Source organism: Staurois parvus, unplaced genomic scaffold (assembly GCF_062004578.1).
Source record: "Staurois parvus isolate SC_StPar_1 unplaced genomic scaffold, SC_StPar_1.0 ptg000191l, whole genome shotgun sequence".
NCBI lineage: Eukaryota > Metazoa > Chordata > Amphibia > Anura > Ranidae > Staurois > Staurois parvus.
The window spans coordinates 8,082,443-8,107,829 of NW_028317987.1; the positions used below are offsets into that span (position 1 = coordinate 8,082,443).

General features: G+C 44.3%; 2 protein-coding genes across 3 annotated transcripts in view; one reads left to right on the top strand and one right to left on the bottom strand.

Annotated features, from left to right (window-relative positions):
• The window catches only part of LOC149461961 (uncharacterized), a 71,396-nt gene that overhangs the window by 16,294 nt on the left and 29,715 nt on the right, over positions 1-25,387 (bottom strand). The gene's annotated exons all lie outside the window — the stretch shown is intronic.
• Positions 831-11,126, top strand: LOC149461962 (uncharacterized). Of its 2 annotated transcripts, XM_089677679.1 has the most exons (7): positions 831-965; positions 1,357-2,154; positions 2,248-2,334; positions 2,424-2,498; positions 7,930-7,994; positions 8,091-8,156; positions 10,326-11,126. In XM_089677679.1, exons 3-7 carry the CDS (start codon positions 2,322-2,324, stop codon positions 11,085-11,087), a joined length of 981 nt encoding a protein of 326 aa, XP_089533805.1. In that variant the 5' UTR covers positions 831-965; positions 1,357-2,154; positions 2,248-2,321; the 3' UTR covers positions 11,088-11,126. The 2 variants fall into 2 exon arrangements, with proteins under 2 accessions (XP_089533805.1, XP_089533806.1); XM_089677680.1 differs by lacking the exon at positions 8,091-8,156.

Consider the following 25,387-nt stretch of genomic DNA (forward strand, 5'->3'; position numbering starts at 1 on the left):
AAGGAGATGATGGAGCCACCTAATACCAGGAACCCACCAGAGAGATGTCCCCGTCCTCTGTATTCCCGGGATTCCACACAGGAAGGTCACACCATCCCTCACCATCATCAGGTAGATGAGGAACAATCACTGATAGTATCATTAGGATCTGTACATTATCTGCATTGTTACCATTGATGTCATTTTTATTATATATTCAGAGTGGAAACCTGAGAGATCCTAAAGTTGAGGTTAACAAAGAGATAAAAGAGGAGGAGGATGAGGATGGGGGGATGGAGGAGTCAGAGCTTCTAAGAGAACACAAAGATCTGTACCAGGACACCATGGTGGAGTCATCCAGCTACAGGAACCCACCAGAGAGATGTCCCCGTCCTCTGTATTCCCGGGATTCCACACAGGAAGGTCACACCATCCCTCCCCATCATCAGGTAGATGATGACAATTATTGGTAGTTGTGATTTATACACAGCATATTTGTTACAATGAATGTTTTATTATATCTTTCAGAGTGGAATCCTCGGGGATGAGAATATTGATGTTAAAGAAGAGTATAAAGAGGAGGATGAGGAGTATGGAGTGATGGAGGAGTTTTCAGAAGGACACAAGGATATGATGGAGCCACCTAATACCAGGAACCCACCAGAGAGATGTCCCCGTCCTCTGTATTCCCGGGATTCCACACAGGAAGGTCACACCATCCCTCAGTATTGCAAGGTCGGTGGGATGGAGTATCTAGAACTCGAACTGATGAAGACAATTTGTGGATTTTTTAATGTGAGTTTATAAATTACAGATGATATTTTCTCTCATTTCCTTGATTTAGAGTGGAGATCCAATCGATATAGAATTTGAGGTGAAAGCAGAAGAAGAAGAGGCGTATGTGAGGGATGATCAGCAGTCTATGGAGGAGGATGGAATAACGGGGACATTTATAGAGGAGGACACTCCTACAGAGATCAGCACAGGTGGGTCATGAACACTAAATCCATTCCTCCACCCATACTGCTCACTGATTGGTCCAGAGTAGGGCGGGGACTGGGTGATATCAGCCTGTAATCCCCTGGTCACTTTCCTGAGCTGTGTTCCCCGTCCTGTATTCCTGGATTTCTGTCGGATAATCTTCCTTCTCTGTGCTGCAGACACAATTTATGTATCTAGACTGGATTTATGGAGGTTCTGGGGTTCAGCTGGCAGAAAAATGTTGATTTTCACCATAGACGTTGCTTGACTTGGCATTTGGGTCTTGGACCTTCTTTCCCATGCCCTGGTCTTGCAAAATCTCTGACAGAGCAATTCTTCCAGTCTTTGGAGCCCAGACAACTGACCCTTGCCCTTATGTCCCTTTTTCTGTTGCAGATTTCCACACTAACACACGGACATCCCACCACTTAGGACCCACTGCTGCTGCAAACAGCATCCAGCCAGACTCCCTGCCCACGTTTCCTCCCATGGCACCCCCAAGGGGGCAAAAAGGCCAGGCTTCCAGGGGGAGCCATGGTGCCAGGTGGGACACTGGGCCACACCTTGGCCATGATGCCAGGGGAGCTACTGGGGCCCAGGGGTCCATTAGGGCTAGGGTGGACCAGAGGTCTGACGGTGGTGTGAAGGGGTCACAAACTGGTGGCAGAAGGGGCCAGTCTTCCTTCAGAAAAAAGGCGGAAGCTAAGTTGAGGACCTCACCTGGGGCTGCTGTATCCCCTTTGAGCCCAGGAGAAGGGACATCAAGGGGAGGCAGAAGGTCCCAGGCCCAGGCCCAATCCCAGCCCAATTTTCCACCCTTCTCCCATGATGAGATCTGGGCCATGGTGGTTGCTTATGTAGAACGGGCTGAATGCATCTCGGGGCCCAGGTCCTACCGCAGCGGTAAGGCAGCAAAGGACCGTCTGTGGAAAGAAATCACGGTGGCCGTAAATGCAGTGGGCAGGATGGTACGCCGGTACCCCAAGAATGTGAAGAAGCATATGCGTGATCTGAGGTGGAATTTAAAGGAGTAGCTGACTCTGTGGGCTCGGCAGGGACATGTTACAAGGCATGGGGTGGACCCTGACCATCTGCAGGAACTGTCTCAGGCAGAACGGGCACTTCTGCCAATCATTGGTCTCAACACGATTTTTGGGGTGACGGCTCATGAAGATACTGATGACTGGCAGAGTGGTAAGTACACCACACATGTCCATATTGTGTCTTCAAAGTTGTGTTATCTTTTTAACATTTACCATTTGTTGTTCATTTTGTCTTGTGTTGTAGCCAATCCCGAGGCAGGGGCAGCCCCAGCCAGCCCATCAGAGGACAAGCCAGATCACACATACGCTGATGAAGAGATGTTCCCTCCTGGTAAGCACTCATTGGAAATGCCCCCCGTAATGTTGAACAGGCTGCTAGAACATCAAACATCATCTCACATGTCAATGTCCTATTCACAGCACAACATCAGCAGCAGGAGGAGGAGGAGGAGGAGCGGCTCCCCCCACTGCAGCCAGGAATGGAGGAAGATCTGGGTATGTATTAATGTGCTTGTCTACAACAATCATAATCACTCAGGATCAGCCAATGAGCATCCTCTTAGGAATGCAGAAGAAACCAATGCTAAACTCTGTGTGAACACAAATATATCTCCACAACACGCTGCATTTCTTTGGGGTTCTTCACTGTATTGCACTCAAACCCCTAGAGAAATCAGTGTGACAAACTGTTACCACACAGAAATGTGTCTAATCCCTGCCAAATGTCCTGGGACCAGTTTCCCTGAACCATGAAAAGCGGGTAACCCCACCAAACCAAATGGGGGAACTAACTGATGAGAGCAATAAAGTTCCAAACATCACTAACTAGCTGACATGTCCCGAGCGTTCCAAATCAGACTCGTCCTCCCAACTTCACAACTTCTCCCAGACACAAAAACATTCCACGCATGTAAACACATACATGTAATCTGACCAACGTCAACATGCTCAACTCTGAAAGTCCCAGAATATCCAATGTGTTTGGTGTTTAGTGACATCATATATCATGCCTGCTCAATATACAGGAAATGATCCACTACAGGGACCCATCACCTCCCAATCGTGCCGCTCACCTTCAGGTTTGAGCCACACAAAGGGAAGGTCAAACACACTTTGGTCACCACTATGGGTGGCAGAACTGGCAACATTCCTCCACTTCACTTGGAATCAGTAAGTCTCATTTTAGGGTCTCCAGGCAAATCCTTGTTAAAATTAAAGCCCAGAAGAGCTCATGATTGTTTACATTTCCATTCAATGAGTTTATTGGCCCCTTAAGGATGCTGATTTCTGGAGTAGTGTTTAACCACTTGTCACCCGCACTGTAGCTGTCATTTGGCTACAGTCTGGGGAGGGCGTCATACGACATCCTCCCAGAACATGCCCTCCCACACGCCCCTGGGGGTGCACACCCAGCCATCTCAGGGGTCGCTGTGTCCTACGGACACAGCTGATCACATGATGTGGTAAAAGGCCAATCACAGCGATAACGGCAGATCACCGGTAAATGCAGTTGCCGGTTATCAGCTGCACTTTCCTCATGATGTCACAGTGGGAGGAAAGTACTGCAGATAACTGACAATTGGCAGAGAACAGATCAGCACCGATCATCAGGGCATTGATTATCAGAGCCCAGCAGTGCTGCCAGTCAGTGCCCATCATTGGTGCAGATCAGTGCTGCCTATCAGTGCCCATCAGTGCTGCCTATCCATGCCACCTCATCGACACACATCAGTGAAGGAGAAAAATTACCTGTTTGAAAAAGAGAAACAAAGACAAAAACGTTTTAATTTCAAATTTTTAGCTCTTTTTTTGTTTATAGCACAAAAAACAAACCACCCATCAGAGATTAAATACCACCAGAAGCAACCACTATTTGTGTGAATAAAATGATAAAAATGTCATATGGGTACAGTGTTGTATGACCACAATTGTCATTCAAAGTGTGACAGCGCTGAAAGGTGAAAATTGTCCGGGGCAGGAAGGGGGTCTAAGTGCCGGGTAGGCAAGTGGTTAAAAAAGCCGTGCTGACACTGCTGACAGTGATGTCTAGTGGGCCCCTCTCCTGACTTGTTTCATCATGTGATCTGGGACTTCAGCATAGGAAAACTTGAGGTCAACATCAAGAAATGTAGCTGCTCACCCAATTGTCAAGTTCCAAGTGACGGCGACCATTCTCCTATTGCTCCAAATGTAGAGGCCAAAACAAATACATACCAAGACTGAGTATTCTTGGGGCCATTTTCCCGAAGCCCAAAAACCCAACCAGATCCAAATAATATAACACAATTTAATTTTCCTGATTCCTGGAAAAGGGTCAAATCATTTTACAGTGCCCCTCCACCCCCCCAAAAAACTGGAAACTAACTAAAGATTTGGGCCTCTCATGTAAACTTGGGGCCAATAATTAGACTGCTTCATTTTGGCACATCACATGACTAGCAGGAAGATCTATTCCTTCGTCAGACTTATCCACCGAGAATCTCAGTATTGAAGTCACCTAAAGCCCAAAAGGCATCATAAAGACTAATCTATTGTTCATTGACAAATACATTATATTGCCAACACTGCTGGGATGCCTTCCTTTCCGCACACATGAACTTGAATGGCATCCCAGTCTTAGTCCGTAGGGTTCAATATTGAGTAGTCCCGCCCTTTGTAGCTCAGCTTCCAATCATCTGGAAAGGCTGTTTAATCTTTTCAGATACAAGATCAAGTAACTCTGAGACTGCCACATGAGTTCATTATTTTCTTTTTCACATTGAGTTTGCAGGAGACCTGCGGTTTAAAAGTGATTAAAGGAGTTTTGGATGCATTGCTCTTGGTCTCTTCAGATCAACAGTTATATCATCAATTCTTTTGGATGCATTTACATGCGTTTGGCTTTGGAAATATTTTGGGGAACATTTATATTTGATTCGACCCATTTTTCCCCCTGGGTGACCCTTCAATAACCTATTGAATCCTTTTTGGAATGTTGCCTTAATGACAAATGTTATATCTTTTGCTTTAATGTTTGAAGCCCATGGTCAAAATGGCTGCAGTAGCCTATGGGCATAATGGAGCCATCCTAACATCTGCCTCCTTGTTTGGCAGGAAAGGTGGCCCCTCATTCTTGTGGCCCCTGCTCCTGAGCCTTACCATGCCTCTTTCTACTCCCTATCAGTCTCCTGGGCTGTGGCTGCCAGTGTCCTATTTGTCTGGATAAACTGGAGTGAAGAACATACCAATGAGCAATCCCTCAAACCTTGGTCACAAATGTCACATCATACATACAGCCTGTGACGGAAGCGTAGGCGGGACAGAACACATGGAGGATGATAAACACACAATGTTTTATTGAAGTAAGAGAGACACTCAATCAGGGTAACAAGGGTAGTGGGTGGGTACTAAAAAAGGGGGGAGGAGTCCAAACAGTGATAATCCGGCCCACGATAGGGCAATTCAGGTAGCGATAATCCGAGCATTCAGTGGGGCAGGCCAGGTAGCTACAATAATCCAGGCACACAAGAGGGGCAGTTCAGGCAAGTATTAATCCGGGCACACAAGAGGGGCAGTTCAGGCAAGTATTAATCCGGGCACACAAGAGGGGCAGTTCAGGCAAGTATTAATCCCGGTGCACAAGAGGGGCAGTTCAGGCAAGTATTAATCTGGGTACACAAGAGGGGCAGTTCAGGCAAGTATTAATCCGGGTGCACAATAGGGGCAGTTCAGGCAAGTATTAATCCGGGTGCACAATAGGGGCAGTTCAGGCAAGTATTAATCCGGGTGCACAATAGGGGCAGTTCACACAAGTATTAATCCGGGTGCACAATAGGGGCAGTTCAGGCAAGTATTAATCCGGGTGCACAATAGGGGCAGTTCAGGCAAGTATTAATCCGGGCACACAAAAGGGGCAGTTCACACAAGTATTAATCCGGGCACACAAGAGGGGCAGTTCAGGCAAGTATTAATCCGGGTGCACAATAGGGGCAGTTCAGGCAAGTATTAATCCGGGCACACAAAAGGGGCAGTTCACACAAGTATTAATCCGGGCACACAAAAGGGGCAGTTCACACAAGTATTAATCCGGGCACACAAAAGGGGCAGTTCAGGCAAGTATTAATCCGGGTGCACAATAGGGGCAGTTCAGGCAAGTATTAATCCGGGCACACAAAAGGGGCAGTTCAGGCAAGTATTAATCCGGGTACACAAAAGGGGCAGTTCAGGCAAGTATTAATCCGGGTACACAATAGGGGCAGTTCAGGCAAGTATTAATCCGGGTACACAATAGGGGCAGTTCACACAAGTATTAATCCGGGCACACAAAAGGGGCAGTTCAGGCAAGTATTAATCCGGGTGCACAATAGGGGCAGTTCAGGCAAGTATTAATCCGGGCACACAAAAGGGGCAGTTCAGGCAAGTATTAATCCGGGTACACAAAAGGGGCAGTTCAGGCAAGTATTAATCCGGGTACACAATAGGGGCAGTTCAGGCAAGTATTAATCCGGGTACACAATAGGGGCAGTTCACACAAGTATTAATCCGGGCACACAAAAGGGGCAGTTCAGGCAAGTATTAATCCGGGCACACAAAAGGGGCAGTTCAGGCAAGTATTAATCCGGGTACACAATAGGGGCAGTGCACACAAGTATTAATCCGGGTGCACAATAGGGGCAGTTCAGGCAAGTATTAATCCGGGTGCACAGCGGGGCAGTTCAGGCAAGTATTAATCCGGGTGCACAATAGGGGCAGTTCACACAAGTATTAATCCGGATACACAATAGGGGCCATTCAAGCAAGCAATAGTTCAGGTATTCAATGGGGCAGTCCAGGCAAGGGGCATAGGGGTGTTTCACTGGGCAGTCTGGGCAAGGATAATATGGGAATTCAATGGGGTAGTCCAGGCAAGGGAAATATGGGCATACAATGGGGCAGTCCAGGCAAGGGAAATATGGGCATACAATGGGGCAGTCCAGGCAAGGGAAATATGGGCGTACAATGGGGCAGTCCAGGCAAGGGAAATATGGGAATACAATGGGGCAGTCCAGGCAAGGGAAATATGGGCATACAACGGGGCAGTCCAGGCAAGGGAAATATGGGCGTACAATGGGGCAGTCCAGACAGGGGTGATATGGGTACACCATAAGACAGTCTGGGCAAGGGCAAAGGGGTGCACAATAAGGATAGTTCCACACTCTGCCACATACGGCTTGTAGGGGCACTCATGGCAGGTAGTTTTCAGGGGCATCCAGCAAACAATGTGCAGGAACACTCACGGTTCAGGGACCCTAACAGTGGTCAGCTTTCCAGGGACAGCAGCGATCAGTAGACAGGGACCCTCACAGCAATCAGCAGCAGGGTCAGCTTTCCAGGGACAACCAGTGATCAGCAGACAGGGTCAGCTTTCCAGGATCAACAGCGAGGGTCTTGGCTGTGGGGTCTGGCCTCAGCTCAGACCTCACACAGCACTTCTCTCAAGAGCAGGGGACCAACAGCTCATGGGTCTTCAGAGGGTTGTGTGTCTTGGCCGCAGCTTCAAGACTACACAGGCAATATAGGACCACAAGTCCCAGCAGTGCACAAAGCAAAGCACAGTTCAATGCATCTCCTAGTTAGGGCTCGGCCAAGTGGGGCTCTGACATCCTCTCTCTAGCTCTCTCCTTTTTCAAGAGATCGCATGGCCCTTTCAATTGTCCAAGCCCCAAACTCCCAGTGAGAACTGGTCGGGCCTTTCACAACCACAAAAGACCATGCTGTCTGCACTCCCTGCTGAGATCAATCCCATTTCCCACCTCCTGCGGGGCACAAGAACTCCAAATTGTAGACAAACAGACAAGCTAACTGTTTGGCCACAAACAAAACACAAAAATAAAAGAATATTTCTGCTGTCCGTCACACAGCCTAACTAAAATCTGTTACTAATCATTATCTTGAACTATATTTGCAGATCATCTTTTGCCCCTGGAGACCCCAGCTGTTGGAGTGGGAGAAGAATCTGCCTCTGATGTTGGGGTACGGGAACTGCTGTAATGGGGTGGGGATGTACAAATGCATGTTACATGTGTATTTGGGAAATGTCATGCATTGTTTTTTTGTTTTGTGGTGCAGGGAAGTTCAGGCACTCCAAACTTGCGTGAAATGCCGTCACCTCCACCTGAGTTGCCTGAACGTCCGGTAAGAGATGCTAAAGATGTTCTCCCTAATGAGTCACCCATTTAGAGTATAACTCCGTTCCTGGCTGGGCAGGACTTGGCAACGTGATGTGTAACTTACTTTTTTTGGATCATTGCTTAGTCAGGAGCTGGAGGGAGTGATGTGCATGTGACAAATCAGCAGGAAGGTATCAGTCTGGGTAAAGATGCCAAACCATTCATTTCGGTCAAATGTTCATCCAGTGTAATGTGTCAGGGAAAGGCATTCACCAATACCTGGTCCTAGGGGTGGGACAAGAACATGATCTAGTGTTTGGTGCAGGGGCGGACTGAAACTCATGGGGCCCCGGGTCAATAGGGGATCATGGGGCCCCTGTGTGCTCGCTCACCCTCAAACCACACCCAAAAAAGCCTATGAAAGGTACAGTTGTGGCCAAAATTATTCAACCCCCACTGAAATTGAGTGTTTTGGCCAGTTTGACATTGCTTTTGATCATTCAGTCATCTTGCTTACATTTACATTAAAGAGGCACTTGTAGGTCAGACAAATATAACATAACAGTTATAATGAAATAACCACAAATGTCTTTTCTGTGCTCACAGCATTATCAGTTTTATTCAACCCCCAAGTGACATTCAATCTTAGTACTTAGTACAGCATCCTTTTACAGTTATAACAGCTTTTAAACGTGAAGCATAGCTTGACACAAGTGTCTTGCAGCGATCTACGGGTATCTTCGCCCATTCTTCATGGGCAAAGGCCTCCAGTTCAGTCACATTCTTAGGCTTGCGCACTGCAACTGCTTTCTTTAAGTCCCACCAGAGGTTCTCAATCGGATTTAAGTCTGGTGACTGCGATGGCCACTCCAAAATGTTCCAGCCTTTCCTCTGCAACCATGCTCTAGTGGACTTGGAGGTATGCTTGGGATCATTGTCCTGTTGAAAGGTCCAACGTCTCCCAAGCCTCAGGTGTGTGACGGACTGCATCACGTTTCCATCCAATATCTCCTGGTACTGAAGAGAATTCATGGTACCTTGCACACGCTGAAGCTTCCCTGTACCTGCAGAAGCAAAACAGCCCCAAAGCATGATTGACCCTCCACCATGCTTCACAGTAGGCAAGGTGTTCTTTTCATCATAGGCCTTGTTCTTCCTCCTCCAAACATAGCGTTGATCCATGGGCCCAAACAGTTCTAATTTTGTTTCATCAGTCCACAGAACACTATCCCACAACTTTTGTGGTTTGTCCACATGGCTTTTGGCATACTGCAGTCGACTCTTCTTATTCTTTGGAGACAGCAAGGGGGTACGCCTGGGAGTTCTGGCACGGAGGCCTTCATTACGCAGTGTGCGTCTTATTGTCTGGGCTGAAACTTCTGTACCCACATCTGACAAATCTTTTCTCAGTTCCTCAGCAGTCACACGGGGACTTCTCTCCACTCTACGCTTCAGGTAGCGCACAGCAGTCGAAGTCAGCATCTTCTTTCTGCCACGACCAGGTAGCGTTTCAACAGTGCCCTTTGCCTTGAATTTGCGAATGATGCTTCCTAAGGTGTCTCTTGGTATGTTTAACATCTTTGCAATCTTCTTATAGCCATTGCCCTTCCTGTGAAGAGAAATCACCTCTTCTCTTGTCTTCCTGGACCATTCTCTTGCCTTCACCATGTTTGTAACCACACCAGTAAATGTCTAGAAGGAGCTGAGTATCACAGTCATTTTAAAGCTGCCTAATTGGTGCTTATTATGCTTGATTGCTGCTCGGTGACATCCACAGGTGTTTTCAATACCTGATGGAAAGCACCTGTATGAACCTCTGTTCTTCAGAGTGGTAGTCTTTAAGGGGTTGAATAATTGTGGCAATGAAGAAACCACATAAGAACCATTTACTACTGTATTACATAAACAATTGATGTCATTTTAGTTGCATTTGGGTAGTTACAACGTCCTTGTAGGATTTGATTCTGAATACAATTCCAAATGTACACTATAGTCCCTAAACCCCTTTACAGCATTGGGGGTTGAATAATTTTGGTCACAACTGTACCAGGGACATTTCATGGGGCCCCCTACTGACCCTGGCAGTGCCCAAGTTCCCCAATGGTCAGTCCGCCCCTGGTTTGGTGTCAAACGAGCCCCCTGTCATGCTGTGTGTTAAACACGCTTTCTTTTTTTTGTTTGTTTCTCCTTGCAGCCAACATTGGATCCAGCTGGTTCAGCACCCCGTCCACCTGGACCCAGCCCCCTTCGCAAGCTTGGGGAAAGGCTGTCGTTCAACATGGAGAGATTATGGGAGCAAAGGAGGCTTTCTAATGCATCCAGTAATATAGAAAGGTTACTGGGGCTCCAACATGAAGCCCTGCTTGGACTTGTCACCGCGGTCAGGGATCAGACTACAGCATTGCAGGACCTTAGTCATGATATCCGGGCCTTATGTCAAGCAGGGGCTGAACAAAATGCACCTTCAGCCAGAGGCTCCCAACCCCTGTGCAGTAGTAGTTTGGGGCCAATGCCAAGGTTGCCACAGAGTTCCCCTGTAGAAAGTGCCGGGGAATCAGCAGGGGAACAAGCATTGGAGGTGCCGAATCTGGAACTACCCACTCTGGAGCAGCCCCCTCAAGAAACCCCACCCGAAGACCAGTATGACTCCTTCCCCATGGATCCCTCTTCTACACCTTCCTCACACTCCACTTTGCCCCTTGACCACACCCCCACTTTCACACCCCCTCCCCTTGTTTCTACATGCTCCTCCTCTCCATCCCGTTTCCACCCTTACCTTCCACGTCCTCAGCCCTCAAATGCCCCTCCCCACATTCTCCCTGTCTTCCATTCCCCCCATTCAACCTCTCCCCCAGCACTCCCACCCCACCACTCTTTCCCAGCCCCTCCACACACTGTACCCCCCCAACCCTCACACCCACCCCCTCTGCAGCAGCAGCCTCCTCCTCCCCATTAATTTTGTATTTTTTTTGTAATAAACATTATTTGGAAAGTAGCAGAACGTGTCTTTCAAATTGTCAGAAATGCATTTGGGGTAATAATGGTGGCTTGGTCATGTCGGGAATCCAACACAGGTGCTTTTCTGAGTATGGCTACCAATAATTCCAAATAGCGAACACTAAAAAAGCAGCACTTCAGAAAGAAAACTAAAAGGTGACCCTTCCAGAGGCATTGGTGGTTAGACTCTTTGGCCTTTCTGCTGCTTTCACCTGGTGGTCTGTCCTGCAAATAGTTTTAGCTGTTCCCCATCACACAAGTTCTCTGGCACATGTAGCGGTTGGCCATTATCTGCTAACCATTTGGCTGCCCCAAGGGACCTTAGAATTCTCAGTGGACTCTGTGGGCAAGGCTAACGTTCCCCAATATGGGAACACACAATATTGCAGCTTGTTCTCTAAGTGTCGGCTAGCTTTTGTCTTTTTGGGGTGCTGATTTTGGCCAAGACTCCTGCATGGAACACTCACCTCCCCAGAGACTGACACTGCTGTCCAAATATGTTCCCTGTGCTACTTCATTGACACACACTATACAAGAAGTGTGTAATATCCAGGACACCAGGCGTGACACCAGGACACAACTTACACACAGTAAGCCTGCCAAGGAATGCTAGAGACACAGAAAAGTTGGGAGATAAGAAGAAGGCCTTCTGTTGTTTGGACTATCATTATGCTGGACTAACTGGACCCAGACTAAGTTTGCTTTACACCCCGTGTAACATCTTGCCCTGAGATTGGTTGGGGGGCATAGGATCTTTAGCTGCCTGATTCTAGACGTGTGTGCCTATGGAATTTATGTGCCCAGTGGACACTTGTTCCTCACTTCATTCCCTCCCCACCTCTTGTTGCCAAAACACTGATATGTGAATGAGCAACAAGTTGGATCCAAGTGGTATGTGTGGAGCAGATAGACAATTTGCCCATTAGGGCCCCTTCTTTTCTGGGGGACATTGCATGTAACTGGTCTCATCCATAACTGATAGTCCTTCCAAGAGCAGCTTTCAAGTCATGTGACTTCTGTGTAATGCCAATCCCAACTAGAGATGAGGTGATGGGAGACATCTTGACAGAGTTGGGCCACAGGATCCCCCACACATTGTCTACTTGGCTGCACCCCCTTTTGGCAGTCTGCACAACTCCACTCCACCAAGCTATGTAGAAGTCCCTGGATGGAATGAAGAGCTACTCCAAACGTGAACAATGTAACGTGAATGGAGTGTTCTGTGTAAACTGTTGCAGCATTTCACAAGAGGAAGCAAACCAAGATTGGGAGTAGCTGCAGACAGCAAGCAGACAACTTCAATCTTTATGTATCCCAGCTTAGGATGGAAGGAGCTGGTTTACCTCTCGGAAACATGCAATCCTATCTGCTACAGTCCTAAAGCTGGACTTGCCAGAAAACACTTCGTTTGGACATTACCAGAAATTCCAGGTAAGCAAGATTGTCCAGTGCAGCTGGAGCTAGCAGAGTCCTGCAATGCTTTAGGGACATGCAGATCAGCTCCAACTGCAATGAAGAAGATTGCCGACCTGCAAAGGCTGAAGAAGACACAACACAGGGCACTGTCCAAGATAAATAGAACATTTATTACCAACAATCAATAGAAAACTATAAAAAATCATAAAAAATTGTAACTAAAATTGCTGCCTGAAATAGGCTCCAAGGGTGGGCTGGTCCTCGTCTGGTTCCACCTCCAGGGCTTGCTCCAGGACCTGGATCCAGCGGCACATCCAGCCCAGGAGGCCACGAATGTCTGGATCGGGGAACAATGTAGAAAAAGCCAAACAAAATGTATTATCTGTAATAAAAAAGGAGACAGACTTGCTTCACACAACAACAGCATGCAATGCTTGTCTACCTTTGTCCATTATCCTGAAAGCACTCTATGCTGTTGTCACCTCATAATTGGAACACAGAACTTACATTTCTTGCCTGGATGATATCATGGCCCAAGGAGTGAGCTTGGAATCCTTAGTCCTAGATTACCCGCTTCCCACCCGCAATGTACTGTGGCCAGGCGGCAGCTACAGGCAAAGCAATGTACTTGTACGTCACTCTGGCTGTACTAACACAGGAGGCACACCACACACCCGACCCAGCACACAGCGCTCCCCTCCCCCGACTGCTGTGTCTGGTGGATACAGCGGAATGAAGATCCCAGTGATTGTGACCCGGTGATCATGTGATCTCTAGGTGATCCCAATGTAAGCAGTTATTATGAATCAATCTCATTCATAACAGCTCTGCTTCTCCTCCTAGTGAGCTGTGATTGGCCCACAGCTGTCACATGATACATGGGGCCAAACACAGCATCCTGTACTATGTGAGCAGCTCCAACCAATCACACATCACTATCTTGAGCTATCAAAAAGCGAACTCACTGATGACAGTTGATGAATGAGTTCGGTTCTGACAGTAAGCTTTGCATTGCAGGAGAAATGACCATTATTTCTACAGCAAAGAAAAGTGTAAAAAAAAAATCCCTGATCTCCCCCCTCCCCCCACAGTAGTACAATGGTTACTATGGTAACATCCTACTATTCTGATACAAGTATTTAAAAAAAAAAAGTTAAATACCAGATTGAGAATTTTGTTTTAAAATTTTTGGGCGAGCAGCAGCTCTTGGCAAAGTGGCATAATCTGCATCACTTCCTGTTTTGGGGTGTCAATGCGCCTGCGCCCCCCACTGCCCCCCACAGCCGGTCCAGGGAGAGAAGAGAGAACACGGCACCGAGTAAAAGCACCACTACATTGTACACACACGTTAGATTCGCACATTTAACCCTTTGATGGCCCCGTCACCCAGCCAGTGCCATTAGTACAGTGTCAGTATATAGAATGTATCACTGATCTCTGTATTCCTGCCACTAGTGACATCACATAGTGTCAGGGTCAGTAAGCCCCTCCCAGCCAGGGTCAGCTGGCATTAGATTGGCCGCACACTGTCGCACTCACGCTATAGGTCGCTGATCACCGCCATTACTAGTATAGTGTTTGTACGGATCAATATATTGATCATGAACAGAACTATACTAGTGCCGGCCTTGTATAGTGTCCCCAATACTCAGTGTTAGCCGGATCGGCCCGGTCACTGCCAGCACTAGTGTTCAGCCCCTCCACTGTTCTTCACAGAAGATTTGTACCAATTGTGGGCCAAGGCAATTTATACACCACAATACATGGCCGCCCCCCAAATTCAGCTCTTGTCACACAATTCACATGGAACTCTATCACCGTTTATGAAATTAAAACTTTTTTGGGATGAACCCTCAACATGGACATTACAGAAAAGAATGAATTGCAGTCATATTGGTCCGCAGACCCGATTCATGGTATGTCCGTGTTCTCTGCTGGTACATATATGTCCAACATGGACCAGCAATGTACTGGAACGTCGCTGGACTTGGAGTGGTTATACCGGGAGGATGCTTGCAGCTACAGGCATCATTCTAGTGCTGGTTTATTAGCTGGAGGTCGGCTTTCATGTAAAAGCAATCCTAGTGGCCAATTAGCTGCAGAATTGTTTTTACAAGCAGTGAGATGGGACATTATTATAAATGATTTCCTATAGCAGCAGATCTGATGAGATGAATGAAGTGGGTGTAAAGTGGAAGCAGTGGATCTGCAGGGAGCAGCATCTTGAGCACAAAGCACTTTATGTTGTGGATGGATTTGCACACGGTTCAGTTTCCTTCATTTATTGATAAACCCCATAAGACCAATGAAGTGGGTGTAAAGTGGAAGCAGTGGATGTGCAGAGAATAGGATTTGGAGCCCCGAGCTCTTTATCTCTGAATGTCTCCACATATTTGTAGTGTATTTGTGATGATTTCTGTGCACACACAATAGGACAGCGCTGTGACACATAATGCTCTTCTAGATGACAGGGAATCCTTCCCTTTGTTACAGCAGCAGTCCGCTAGAAGGTTTTTGTAGGTTTGGAGTTGTTACACATAGCGCGGGTTTTATCCATTTATAGTGATGACATCATTGCCCAAATCTGGGGGTCACCAGCCATTTCCACCCTTTACTCCCAGCTGGGGGGCTTTGTATCCATATACCAGATGTTCTACAGGACTAAATCTGCAATCAATGTTACTGCAAAATCAAAGGGGCCAAAACCCCTCCCCCGAGCAGTCATATATTTCTGTCCCCCTTGGTGGGAGTGGAGGTGACCCCTCTATAAGGATCTACAGTCCATACACACCCAGCACAAGGCCGGGGTCACACTACCAGACGCTTCTCGGGGCTGCAGTTCCTCTGAGCTCCACAATGTGGGGATCTCACTTCTACCCAGACAGGAAGTCTCTATGGAAGACAGACAGGAAGTGATGTCAGGTACAGACAGGAAGTGATGTCAGATACACTCAGGACGTACTAGGGAGAGGTGAATCAGGAGGAAGCAGAGAGGAGACATTCCTGGATCTGGCAGCAGAGGAGGTAATACGCAGATTAACCCCTTCAGGGGGAGGAGTTGATGATAATATATTTGCTCCCAAAGCTGGCCTACATGGTTCAGTTTTATCGTTCAGCCAGCGGGATGACCAGAAAAACTGAAGCGATTCCCCCATCCACACATTGGAGGTGGATGGGGGAATCCTCCCCGCTGCACTCTTGTATTCTGACAATGGGGGGACTCCTCCGCTCTCAGAATACACGGATCAGCACTGAAGCTATTGGTTGCAGCCGCTGGGGGAGTGGCTTTTATCCGGCAGTGGCCACACATGGATGGAAATGTGAGCGATCCCTGCTGAACCAGCTGAATTTCCATGGATCTATGGTCACCTTCAGTGACTTCCTCCCCTCCCCCTCATCTTCTTTATGATGGAAGTCAGAGAATCCTATGACATCACACTGACCTCACAGCTCCTCCTCCCAAAGTCCCTCCATCCAGAGAATCCTATGACATCACAGTGACCTCACAGCTCCTCCTCCCAAAGTCCCTCCATCCAGAGTCAGAGAATCCTATGACATCACACTGACCTCACAGCTCCTCCCCCCAATGTCCCTCCATCCAGTCAGGGAATCCTATGACATCACACTGACCTCACAGCTCCTCCTCCCAATGTCCCTCCATCTGACATTTCTCTGATGCTCTTAGGATGTGGGGCCCCTTGGTATCCTCACATGTAAAGTGGGACTGTTGGTCCTGCGTTGTATGTAATGACATCAGAATGCTGCAACAAGCCTATACCCTGCGTAGTGTGGGGGTCCTGTGGGGGGGAATTATACCTCAGCCTGAAGTGGGGCTTTAATAAAATGGAGACCTGAATGGAGAGGTGAGGAGGATTCTGGGAATATCATTTGATGTGACTATTTGTGTTCAGATGTAGAGTTTTCCTCCTGTGAAGTCTGGAGATCATATGACATCACATTGCCTCCACCTCCCTCCCTGATAGAAGAGAGAAAGAAGAAGAAGATTCTAGAAGTCACCAGAGAGATCACTGAGCTGCTGACAGGAGAGGTGAGCGGTGCCGGGAATTCTGGGACATTCTCCAGTAACAGACAAGGGATGTGTCTGGATGGTGACTGTATCATTGTGTGTGTCAGGTTCCTATAAGGTGTCAGGGTGTCACTGTCTATTTCTCCATGGAGGAGTGGGAGTATTTAGAAGGACACAAGGATCTCTACAAGGACGTCATGATGGACAATCAGCCGCCCCTCACATCACCGGGTAAGAGGAGACTTTATTGTAAAGGAGAGAGCAGTACGGAGGATCCACCTAGATCCCCCATCATCTGATAAACACATAGAAACAATGGATTCAGTCAGTGTGTGTGTTTCCTACAGATGGATCCAGTCATGGGAACCCACCAGAGAGATGTCCCCATCCTCTGTATTCCCGGGATTCCACACAGGAAGGTCACACCATCCCTCACTATTGCAAGGTTGGTGGGATGGAGCATCTAGAACATGGACTCATGGAGACAATGTGTGGATGTTTATGTGACCTTACATTTTACAGATGATATTTTCTCTCATTTTCTTGATTTAGAGTGGAGATCCAATCGATATAGAATTTGAGGTGAAAGCAGAAGAAGAAGAGGCGTATGTGAGGGATGATCAGCAGTCTATGGAGGAGGATGGAATAACGGGGACATTTATAGAGGAGGACACTCCTACAGAGATCAGCACAGGTGGGTCATGAACACTAAATCCATTCCTCCACCCATACTGCTCACTGATTGGTCCAGAGTAGGGCGGGGACTGGGTGATATCAGCCTGTAATCCCCTGGTCACTTTCCTGAGCTGTGTTCCCCGTCCTGTATTCCTGGATTTCTCTCGGATAATCTTCCTTCTCTGTGCTGCAGACACAATTTATGTCTCTAGACTGGATTTATGGAGGTTCTGGGGTTCAGCTGGCTTAAAAATGTTGATTTTTACTATAAGCATTGCATAATGTAGCACCCAGGACATGTGACTGGGGTCTCCTGCCTTGTGCCTGACTCCTCCAGGGGACCTTCTCTGTTATCTGCTGGCTGTGCCGGGTGGAGGGATATGTCTGTAGTGTCTCAGACCCAAGTCACTGAGTGCAGTCTCAGGAGATGGGAGGCAGCGGTGTGGGACCTACATAGTCCCATAGTTAGTCTGGCTGAAAAAAGACATTCCATCTAGTTGTACCATTAAAAATAAAAGTTATAATCCGACACCCACAGCTGATCCACCAGAAGGCAAAAACCCAGCAAAGCGCGATCCAATCTGCTCCTGCAGGAGAAATAATTCCTTCCTGACCCCCCGAGAGGCAATCGGATATTCCCTGGATCAACTTCCCCTATAAATGTTATATCCAGTTATATTCTGTGTATCCAAGAAAGAATCCAGGACTTTCCTACAGCAATCCCCCCCTCATGTATTATACATGGAGATCATATCCCCCCTTATGTATTATACATAGAGATCATATCCCCCCCCCTTATGTATTATACATGGAGATCATATCCCCCCTTATGTATTATACATGGAGATCATATCCCCCCTTATGTATTATACATGGAGATCATATCCCCCTTATGTATTATACATGGAGATCATATCCCCCTTATGTATTATACATGGAGATCATATCCCCCTTATGTATTATACATGGAGATCATACCCCCCCTTATGTATTATACATGGAGATCATATCCCCCCTTATGTATTATACATGGTGATCATATCCCCCCTTATGTATTATACATGGAGATCATATCCCCCCTTATGTGTTATACATGGAGATCATATCTCCCCTTATGTATTATACATGGTGATCATATCCCCCCCTTATGTATTATACATGGAGATCATATCCCCCCCTTATGTATTATACATGGAGATCATATCCCCCTTATGTATTATACATGGTGAACATATCCCCTCTTATGTATTATACATGGAGATCATATCCCACCTTATGTACTATACATGGAGATCATATCCCCCCCTTATATATTATACATGGTGATCATATCCCCCCTTATGTATTATAAGTGGAGATCATATCCCCCCCCCCCTTATGTATTATACATGGAGATCATATCCCCCTTATGTATTATACATGGAGATCATATCCCCCCTTATGTATTATACATGGAGATCATATCCCCCCTTATGTGTTATACATGGAGATCATATCCCCCCCTTATGTATTATACATGGTGATCATATCCCCCCCTTATGTATTATACATGGAGATCATATCTCCTCCTTATGTATTATACATGGAGATCATATCCCCCTTATGTATTATACATGGAGATCATATCCCCCCTTATGTATTATACATGGTGAACATATCCCCCCCCTTATGTATTATACATGGAGATCATATCCCCCTTATGTATTATACATGGATATCATATCCCCCTCTTATGTATTATACATGGAGATCATATCCCCCCTTATGTACTATACATGGAGATCATATCCTCCCTTATGTATTATACATGGAGATCATTTCCCCCCTTATGAATTATACATGGAGATCATATCCCCCCTTATGTATTATACATGGAGATCATATCCCCCCTTATGTATTATACATGGAGATCATATCCCCCCTTATGTATTATACATGGAGATCATATCCCCCCCTTATGTATTATACATGGAGATCATATCCCCCCTTATGTATTATACATGGAGATCATATCCCCCTTATGTATTATACATGGAGATCATATCCCCCCTTATGTATTATACATGGAGATCATATCCCCCCTTATGTATTATACATGGTGATCATATCCCCCCCTTATGTATTATACATGGAGATCATATCCCCCTTATGTATTATACATGGAGATCATACCCCCCCTTATGTATTATACATGGAGATCATATCCCCCCTTATGTATTATACATGGTGATCATATCCCCCCTTATGTATTATACATGGAGATCATATCCCCCCTTATGTGTTATACATGGAGATCATATCTCCCCTTATGTATTATACATGGTGATCATATCCCCCCCTTATGTATTATACATGGAGATCATATCCCCCCCTTATGTATTATACATGGAGATCATATCCCCCTTATGTATTATACATGGTGAACATATCCCCTCTTATGTATTATACATGGAGATCATATCCCACCTTATGTACTATACATGGAGATCATATCCCCCCCTTATATATTATACATGGTGATCATATCCCCCCTTATGTATTATAAGTGGAGATCATATCCCCCCCCCCCTTATGTATTATACATGGAGATCATATCCCCCTTATGTATTATACATGGAGATCATATCCCCCCTTATGTATTATACATGGAGATCATATCCCCCCTTATGTGTTATACATGGAGATCATATCCCCCCCTTATGTATTATACATGGTGATCATATCCCCCCCTTATGTATTATACATGGAGATCATATCTCCTCCTTATGTATTATACATGGAGATCATATCCCCCTTATGTATTATACATGGAGATCATATCCCCCCTTATGTATTATACATGGTGAACATATCCCCCCCCTTATGTATTATACATGGAGATCATATCCCCCTTATGTATTATACATGGATATCATATCCCCCTCTTATGTATTATACATGGAGATCATATCCCCCCTTATGTACTATACATGGAGATCATATCCTCCCTTATGTATTATACATGGAGATCATTTCCCCCCTTATGAATTATACATGGAGATCATATCCCCCCTTATGTATTATACATGGAGATCATATCCCCCCTTATGTATTATACATGGAGATCATATCCCCCCTTATGTATTATACATGGAGATCATATCCCCCCCTTATGTATTATACATGGAGATCATATCCCCCCTTATGTATTATACATGGAGATCATATCCCCCTTATGTATTATACATGGAGATCATATCCCCCCTTATGTATTATACATGGAGATCATATCCCCCCTTATGTATTATACATGGTGATCATATCCCCCCCTTATGTATTATACATGGAGATCATATCCCCCCCTTATGTATTATACATGGAGATCATATCCCCCCTTATGTATTATACATGGAGATCATATCCCCCCCTTATGTATTATACATGGAGATAATATCCCCCTTATGTATTATACATGAAGATCATATCCCCCCTTATGTATTATACATGGAGATCATATCCCCCCCTTATGTATTATACATGGAGATCATATCCCCCCCTTATGTATTATACATGGAGATCATATCCCCCTTATGTATTATACATGGTGATCATATCCCCCCCTTATGTATTATACATGGAGATCATATCCCCCCTTATGTATTATACATGGAGATCATATCCCCCCTTATGTATTATACATGGAGATCATATCCCCCTTATGTATTATACATGGAGATCATATCCTCCCCCTTATGTATTATACATGGAGATCATATCCCCCTTATGTATTATACATGGAGATCATATCCCCCCTTATGTATTATACATGGAGATCATATCCCCCTTATGTATTATACATGGAGATCATATCCTCCCCCTTATGTATTATACATGGAGATCATATCCCCCCTTATGTATTATACATGGAGACCATATCCCCCTTATGTATTATACATGGAGATCATATCCCCCTTATGTATTATACATGGAGATCATATCCCCCTTATGTATTATACATGGAGATCATATCCCCCTTATGTATTATACATGGAGATCATATCCCCCCTTATGTATTATACATGGAGACCATATCCCCCTTATGTATTATACATGGAGATCATATCCCCCTTATGTATTATACATGGAGATCATATCCCCCTTATGTATTATACATGGAGATCATATCCCCCCTTATGTATTATACATGGAGATCATATCACCCCCTTATGTATTATACATGGAGATCATATCCCCCTTATGTATTATACATGGAGATCATATCCCCCTTATGTATTATACATGGAGATCATATCCCCCCTTATGTATTATACATGGAGATCATATCCCCCCTTATGTATTATACATGGTGATCATATCCCCCCTTATGTATTATACATGGAGATCATATCCCCCCCTTATGTATTATACATGGAGATCATATCCCCCCTTATGTATTATACATGGAGATCATATCCCCCCCTTATGTATTATACATGGAGATAATATCCCCCTTATGTATTATACATGAAGATCATATCCCCCCTTATGTATTATACATGGAGATCATATCCCCCCCTTATGTATTATACATGGAGATCATATCCCCCCCTTATGTATTATACATGGAGATCATATCCCCCTTATGTATTATACATGGTGATCATATCCCCCCCTTATGTATTATACATGGAGATCATATCCCCCCTTATGTATTATACATGGAGATCATATCCCCCCTTATGTATTATACATGGAGATCATATCCCCCTTATGTATTATACATGGAGATCATATCCCCCTTATGTATTATACATGGAGATCATATCCCCCTTATGTATTATACATGGAGATCATATCCCCCCTTATGTATTATACATGGAGACCATATCCCCCTTATGTATTATACATGGAGATCATATCCCCCCTTATGTATTATACATGGAGACCATATCCCCCTTATGTATTATACATGGAGATCATATCCCCCTTATGTATTATACATGGAGATCATATCCCCCTTATGTATTATACATGGAGATCATATCCCCCCTTATGTATTATACATGGAGATCATATCACCCCCTTATGTATTATACATGGAGATCATATCCCCCTTATGTATTATACATGGAGATCATATCCCCCTTATGTATTATACATGGAGATCATATCCCCCCTTATGTATTATACATGGAGATCATATCCCCCCTTATGTATTATACATGGAGATCATATCCCCCTTATGTATTATACATGGAGATCATATCCCCCCTTATGTATTATACATGGAGATCATATCCCCCTTATGTATTATACATGGAGATCATATCCCCCTTATGTATTATACATGGAGATCATATCCCCCCTTATGTATTATACATGGAGATCATATCCCCCTTATGTATTATACATGGAGATCATATCCCCCCTTATGTATTATACATGGTGATCATATCCCCCCTTATGTATTATACATGGTGATCATACCCCCCTTATGTATTATACATGGAGATCATATCCCCCCTTATGTATTATACATGGAGATCATATCCCCCCTTATGTATTATACATGGAGATCATATCCCCCCTTATGTATTATACATGGAGATCATATCCCCCTTATGTATTATACATGGTGATCATATCCCCCCTTATGTATTATACATGGAGATCATATCCCCCCTTATGTATTATACATGGGGATCATATCCCCCCCTTATGTATTATACATGGGGATCATATCCCCCTTATGTATTATACATGGGGATCATATCCCCCTTATGTATTATACATGGAGATCATATCCCCCCTTATGTATTATACATGGTGATCATATCCCCCCTTATGTATTATACATGGGGATCATATCCCCCTTATGTTTTATACATGGAGATCATATCCCCCCTTATGTAATATACATGGAGATCATATCCCCCTTATGTATTATACATGGAGATCATATCCCCCTTATGTATTATACATGGAGATCATATCCCCCTTATGTATTATACATGGAGATCATATCCCCCCTTATGTATTATACATGGTGATCATATCCCCCCTTATGTATTATATCCCCCCTTATGTATTATACATGGAGATCATATCCTCCCTTATGTATTATACATGGAGATCATATCCCCCCTTATGTATTATACATGGAGATCATATCCCCCCTTATGTATTATACATGGAGATCATATCCCCCCTTATGTATTATACATGGAGATCATATCCCCCCTTGTGTATTATACATGGTGATCATATCCCCCCTTGTGTATTATACATGGAGATCATATCCCCCCTTATGTATTATACATGGTGATCATATCCCCCCTTGTGTATTATACATGGAGATCATTTCCCCCCTTGTGTATTATACATGGAGATCATATCCCCCCTTATGTATTATACATGGAGATCATATCCCCCCTTATGTATTATACATGGAGATCATATCCCCCCTTATGTATTATACATGGAGATCATATCCCCCTTATGTATTATACATGGAGATCATATCCCCCCTTATGTATTATACATGGAGATCATATCCCCCCTTATGTATTATACATGGAGATCATATCCCCCTTATGTATTATACATGGAGATCATATCCCCCTTATGTATTATACATGGAGATCATATCCCCCCTTATGTATTATGCTGTGGTGGTTTATGTAAGGATATATATTATTTATAAAGGGCGTGTCCCTTTCCCTTAGATGAAATATTACAGTGCCTCCAGCCGTTAAAATACGGCAAATATTTAGTAAACCAATAATTTGGACACCTTGATAATTTGATCACCACTTATTATTATACCTTGAATTCTTTTAGCCAATATGATTTCGTACCATACACACAAAATTTGCCTTATAATAGATAAATATAAAAATTTATTTATGTACAAAAATTATATGTATATTAATACAAAACGCAAAAGACTGGTGATAAATGAATATTGGTACACACAATCAAGAATATATCCTACCAATGTAAGACACAATAATAAAGTTTCTAACTAATTACATCAATCACAAATTTTAAATGATATGATTATTTATTAAATTTATTAATAATTAATAATTTCGAATATCTCAAAGGTTATATTCTCACAAGCCGTGGCCATAGGATTGCAAGAAGCAAGCCCTTGATATATGATACTCTGGTTATTAATATTCAATAAATTATGAAATATGAAAAAATTTATAATATGGCAATAAACAATTTTTAACAGTAAAACAGGATCTTTCTACATATATCTAACTACCCAATATTGTTGTGATACACTAAGGTAATTCTATGATTCCACACAACAGAGAAAATAGGTGATACAAAATCAAATAAACATCTCACCACACCCGGAATTCAGACTAGGCAACTCTCCCGTGGATTTAGCTGGCAGTGGAACGCCTTTAGACTGATATATAGGGCAAGTGATAGATATTCAGTAGGGGAGAATGTAGGAAGTTATAAGATTAGAGGTTTAGGAATTTAGTTAAAGTTTTAGGAAGTTTTAAAAGATGGAAGAGTAGTTATTCAGCAGAGATCTTCTTCAGATGTCAGGTCTTTCCATGAGGTTTTTATGAGCTTTTTTTTTTGATCTTAAAGCACAAGGGCTTTTATATCCACTAGTCCATTGTTCTAAGATACCTTCCCACCAGGCTTCCTGATTGGCTAGTTGAGAAATGTGTGTACATAAGCTATTTCTCACCTGCCCGCCAGGTGGCGGTCATGTATCACAGAACAATGTGAGTATTTGAGATGACTCATACCTTGGGTGGAATCTTCAGGTAATTTCAGGAATTAAATATACGGCTCTTTCCAGATATAGCAGTGATCATACCTATATTATTCTAAATAGGGACCATGGAATATAGGTGTATATTCAGTTATTCCTCCTTGAAGTACCATCCTGTTTGTTTCCTGATAAGACATGTAACTAATGCTAGTCTATAATACATCTTACTTCCCATCATCTCAATACTCAAGTTAGTGATATATAGTTCCCATTGCTGAGTATTTAGTGGTGTTTAAAGTCTATAACATCTTATTTATATGTTTTTGTAGTATATTTTTGTAATTATATACAGTGAACTTTTAGACTTAAATGTCCTGAATTTCACCTCTTTGTTTCAGAATCAACATTTTCTCTGTGT

What these genes read in the sequence shown, in the direction of transcription:
- LOC149461962 (XM_089677679.1), top strand. An exon ending in AGGAATGGAGGAAGATCTGG is followed by an intron (nt 2,499 to 7,929) that starts GTATGTATTAAT and finishes CTATATTTGCAG; the next exon opens with ATCATCTTTTGCCCCTGGAG. An exon ending in AATCTGCCTCTGATGTTGGG is followed by an intron (nt 7,995 to 8,090) that starts GTACGGGAACTG and finishes TTTGTGGTGCAG; the next exon opens with GGAAGTTCAGGCACTCCAAA.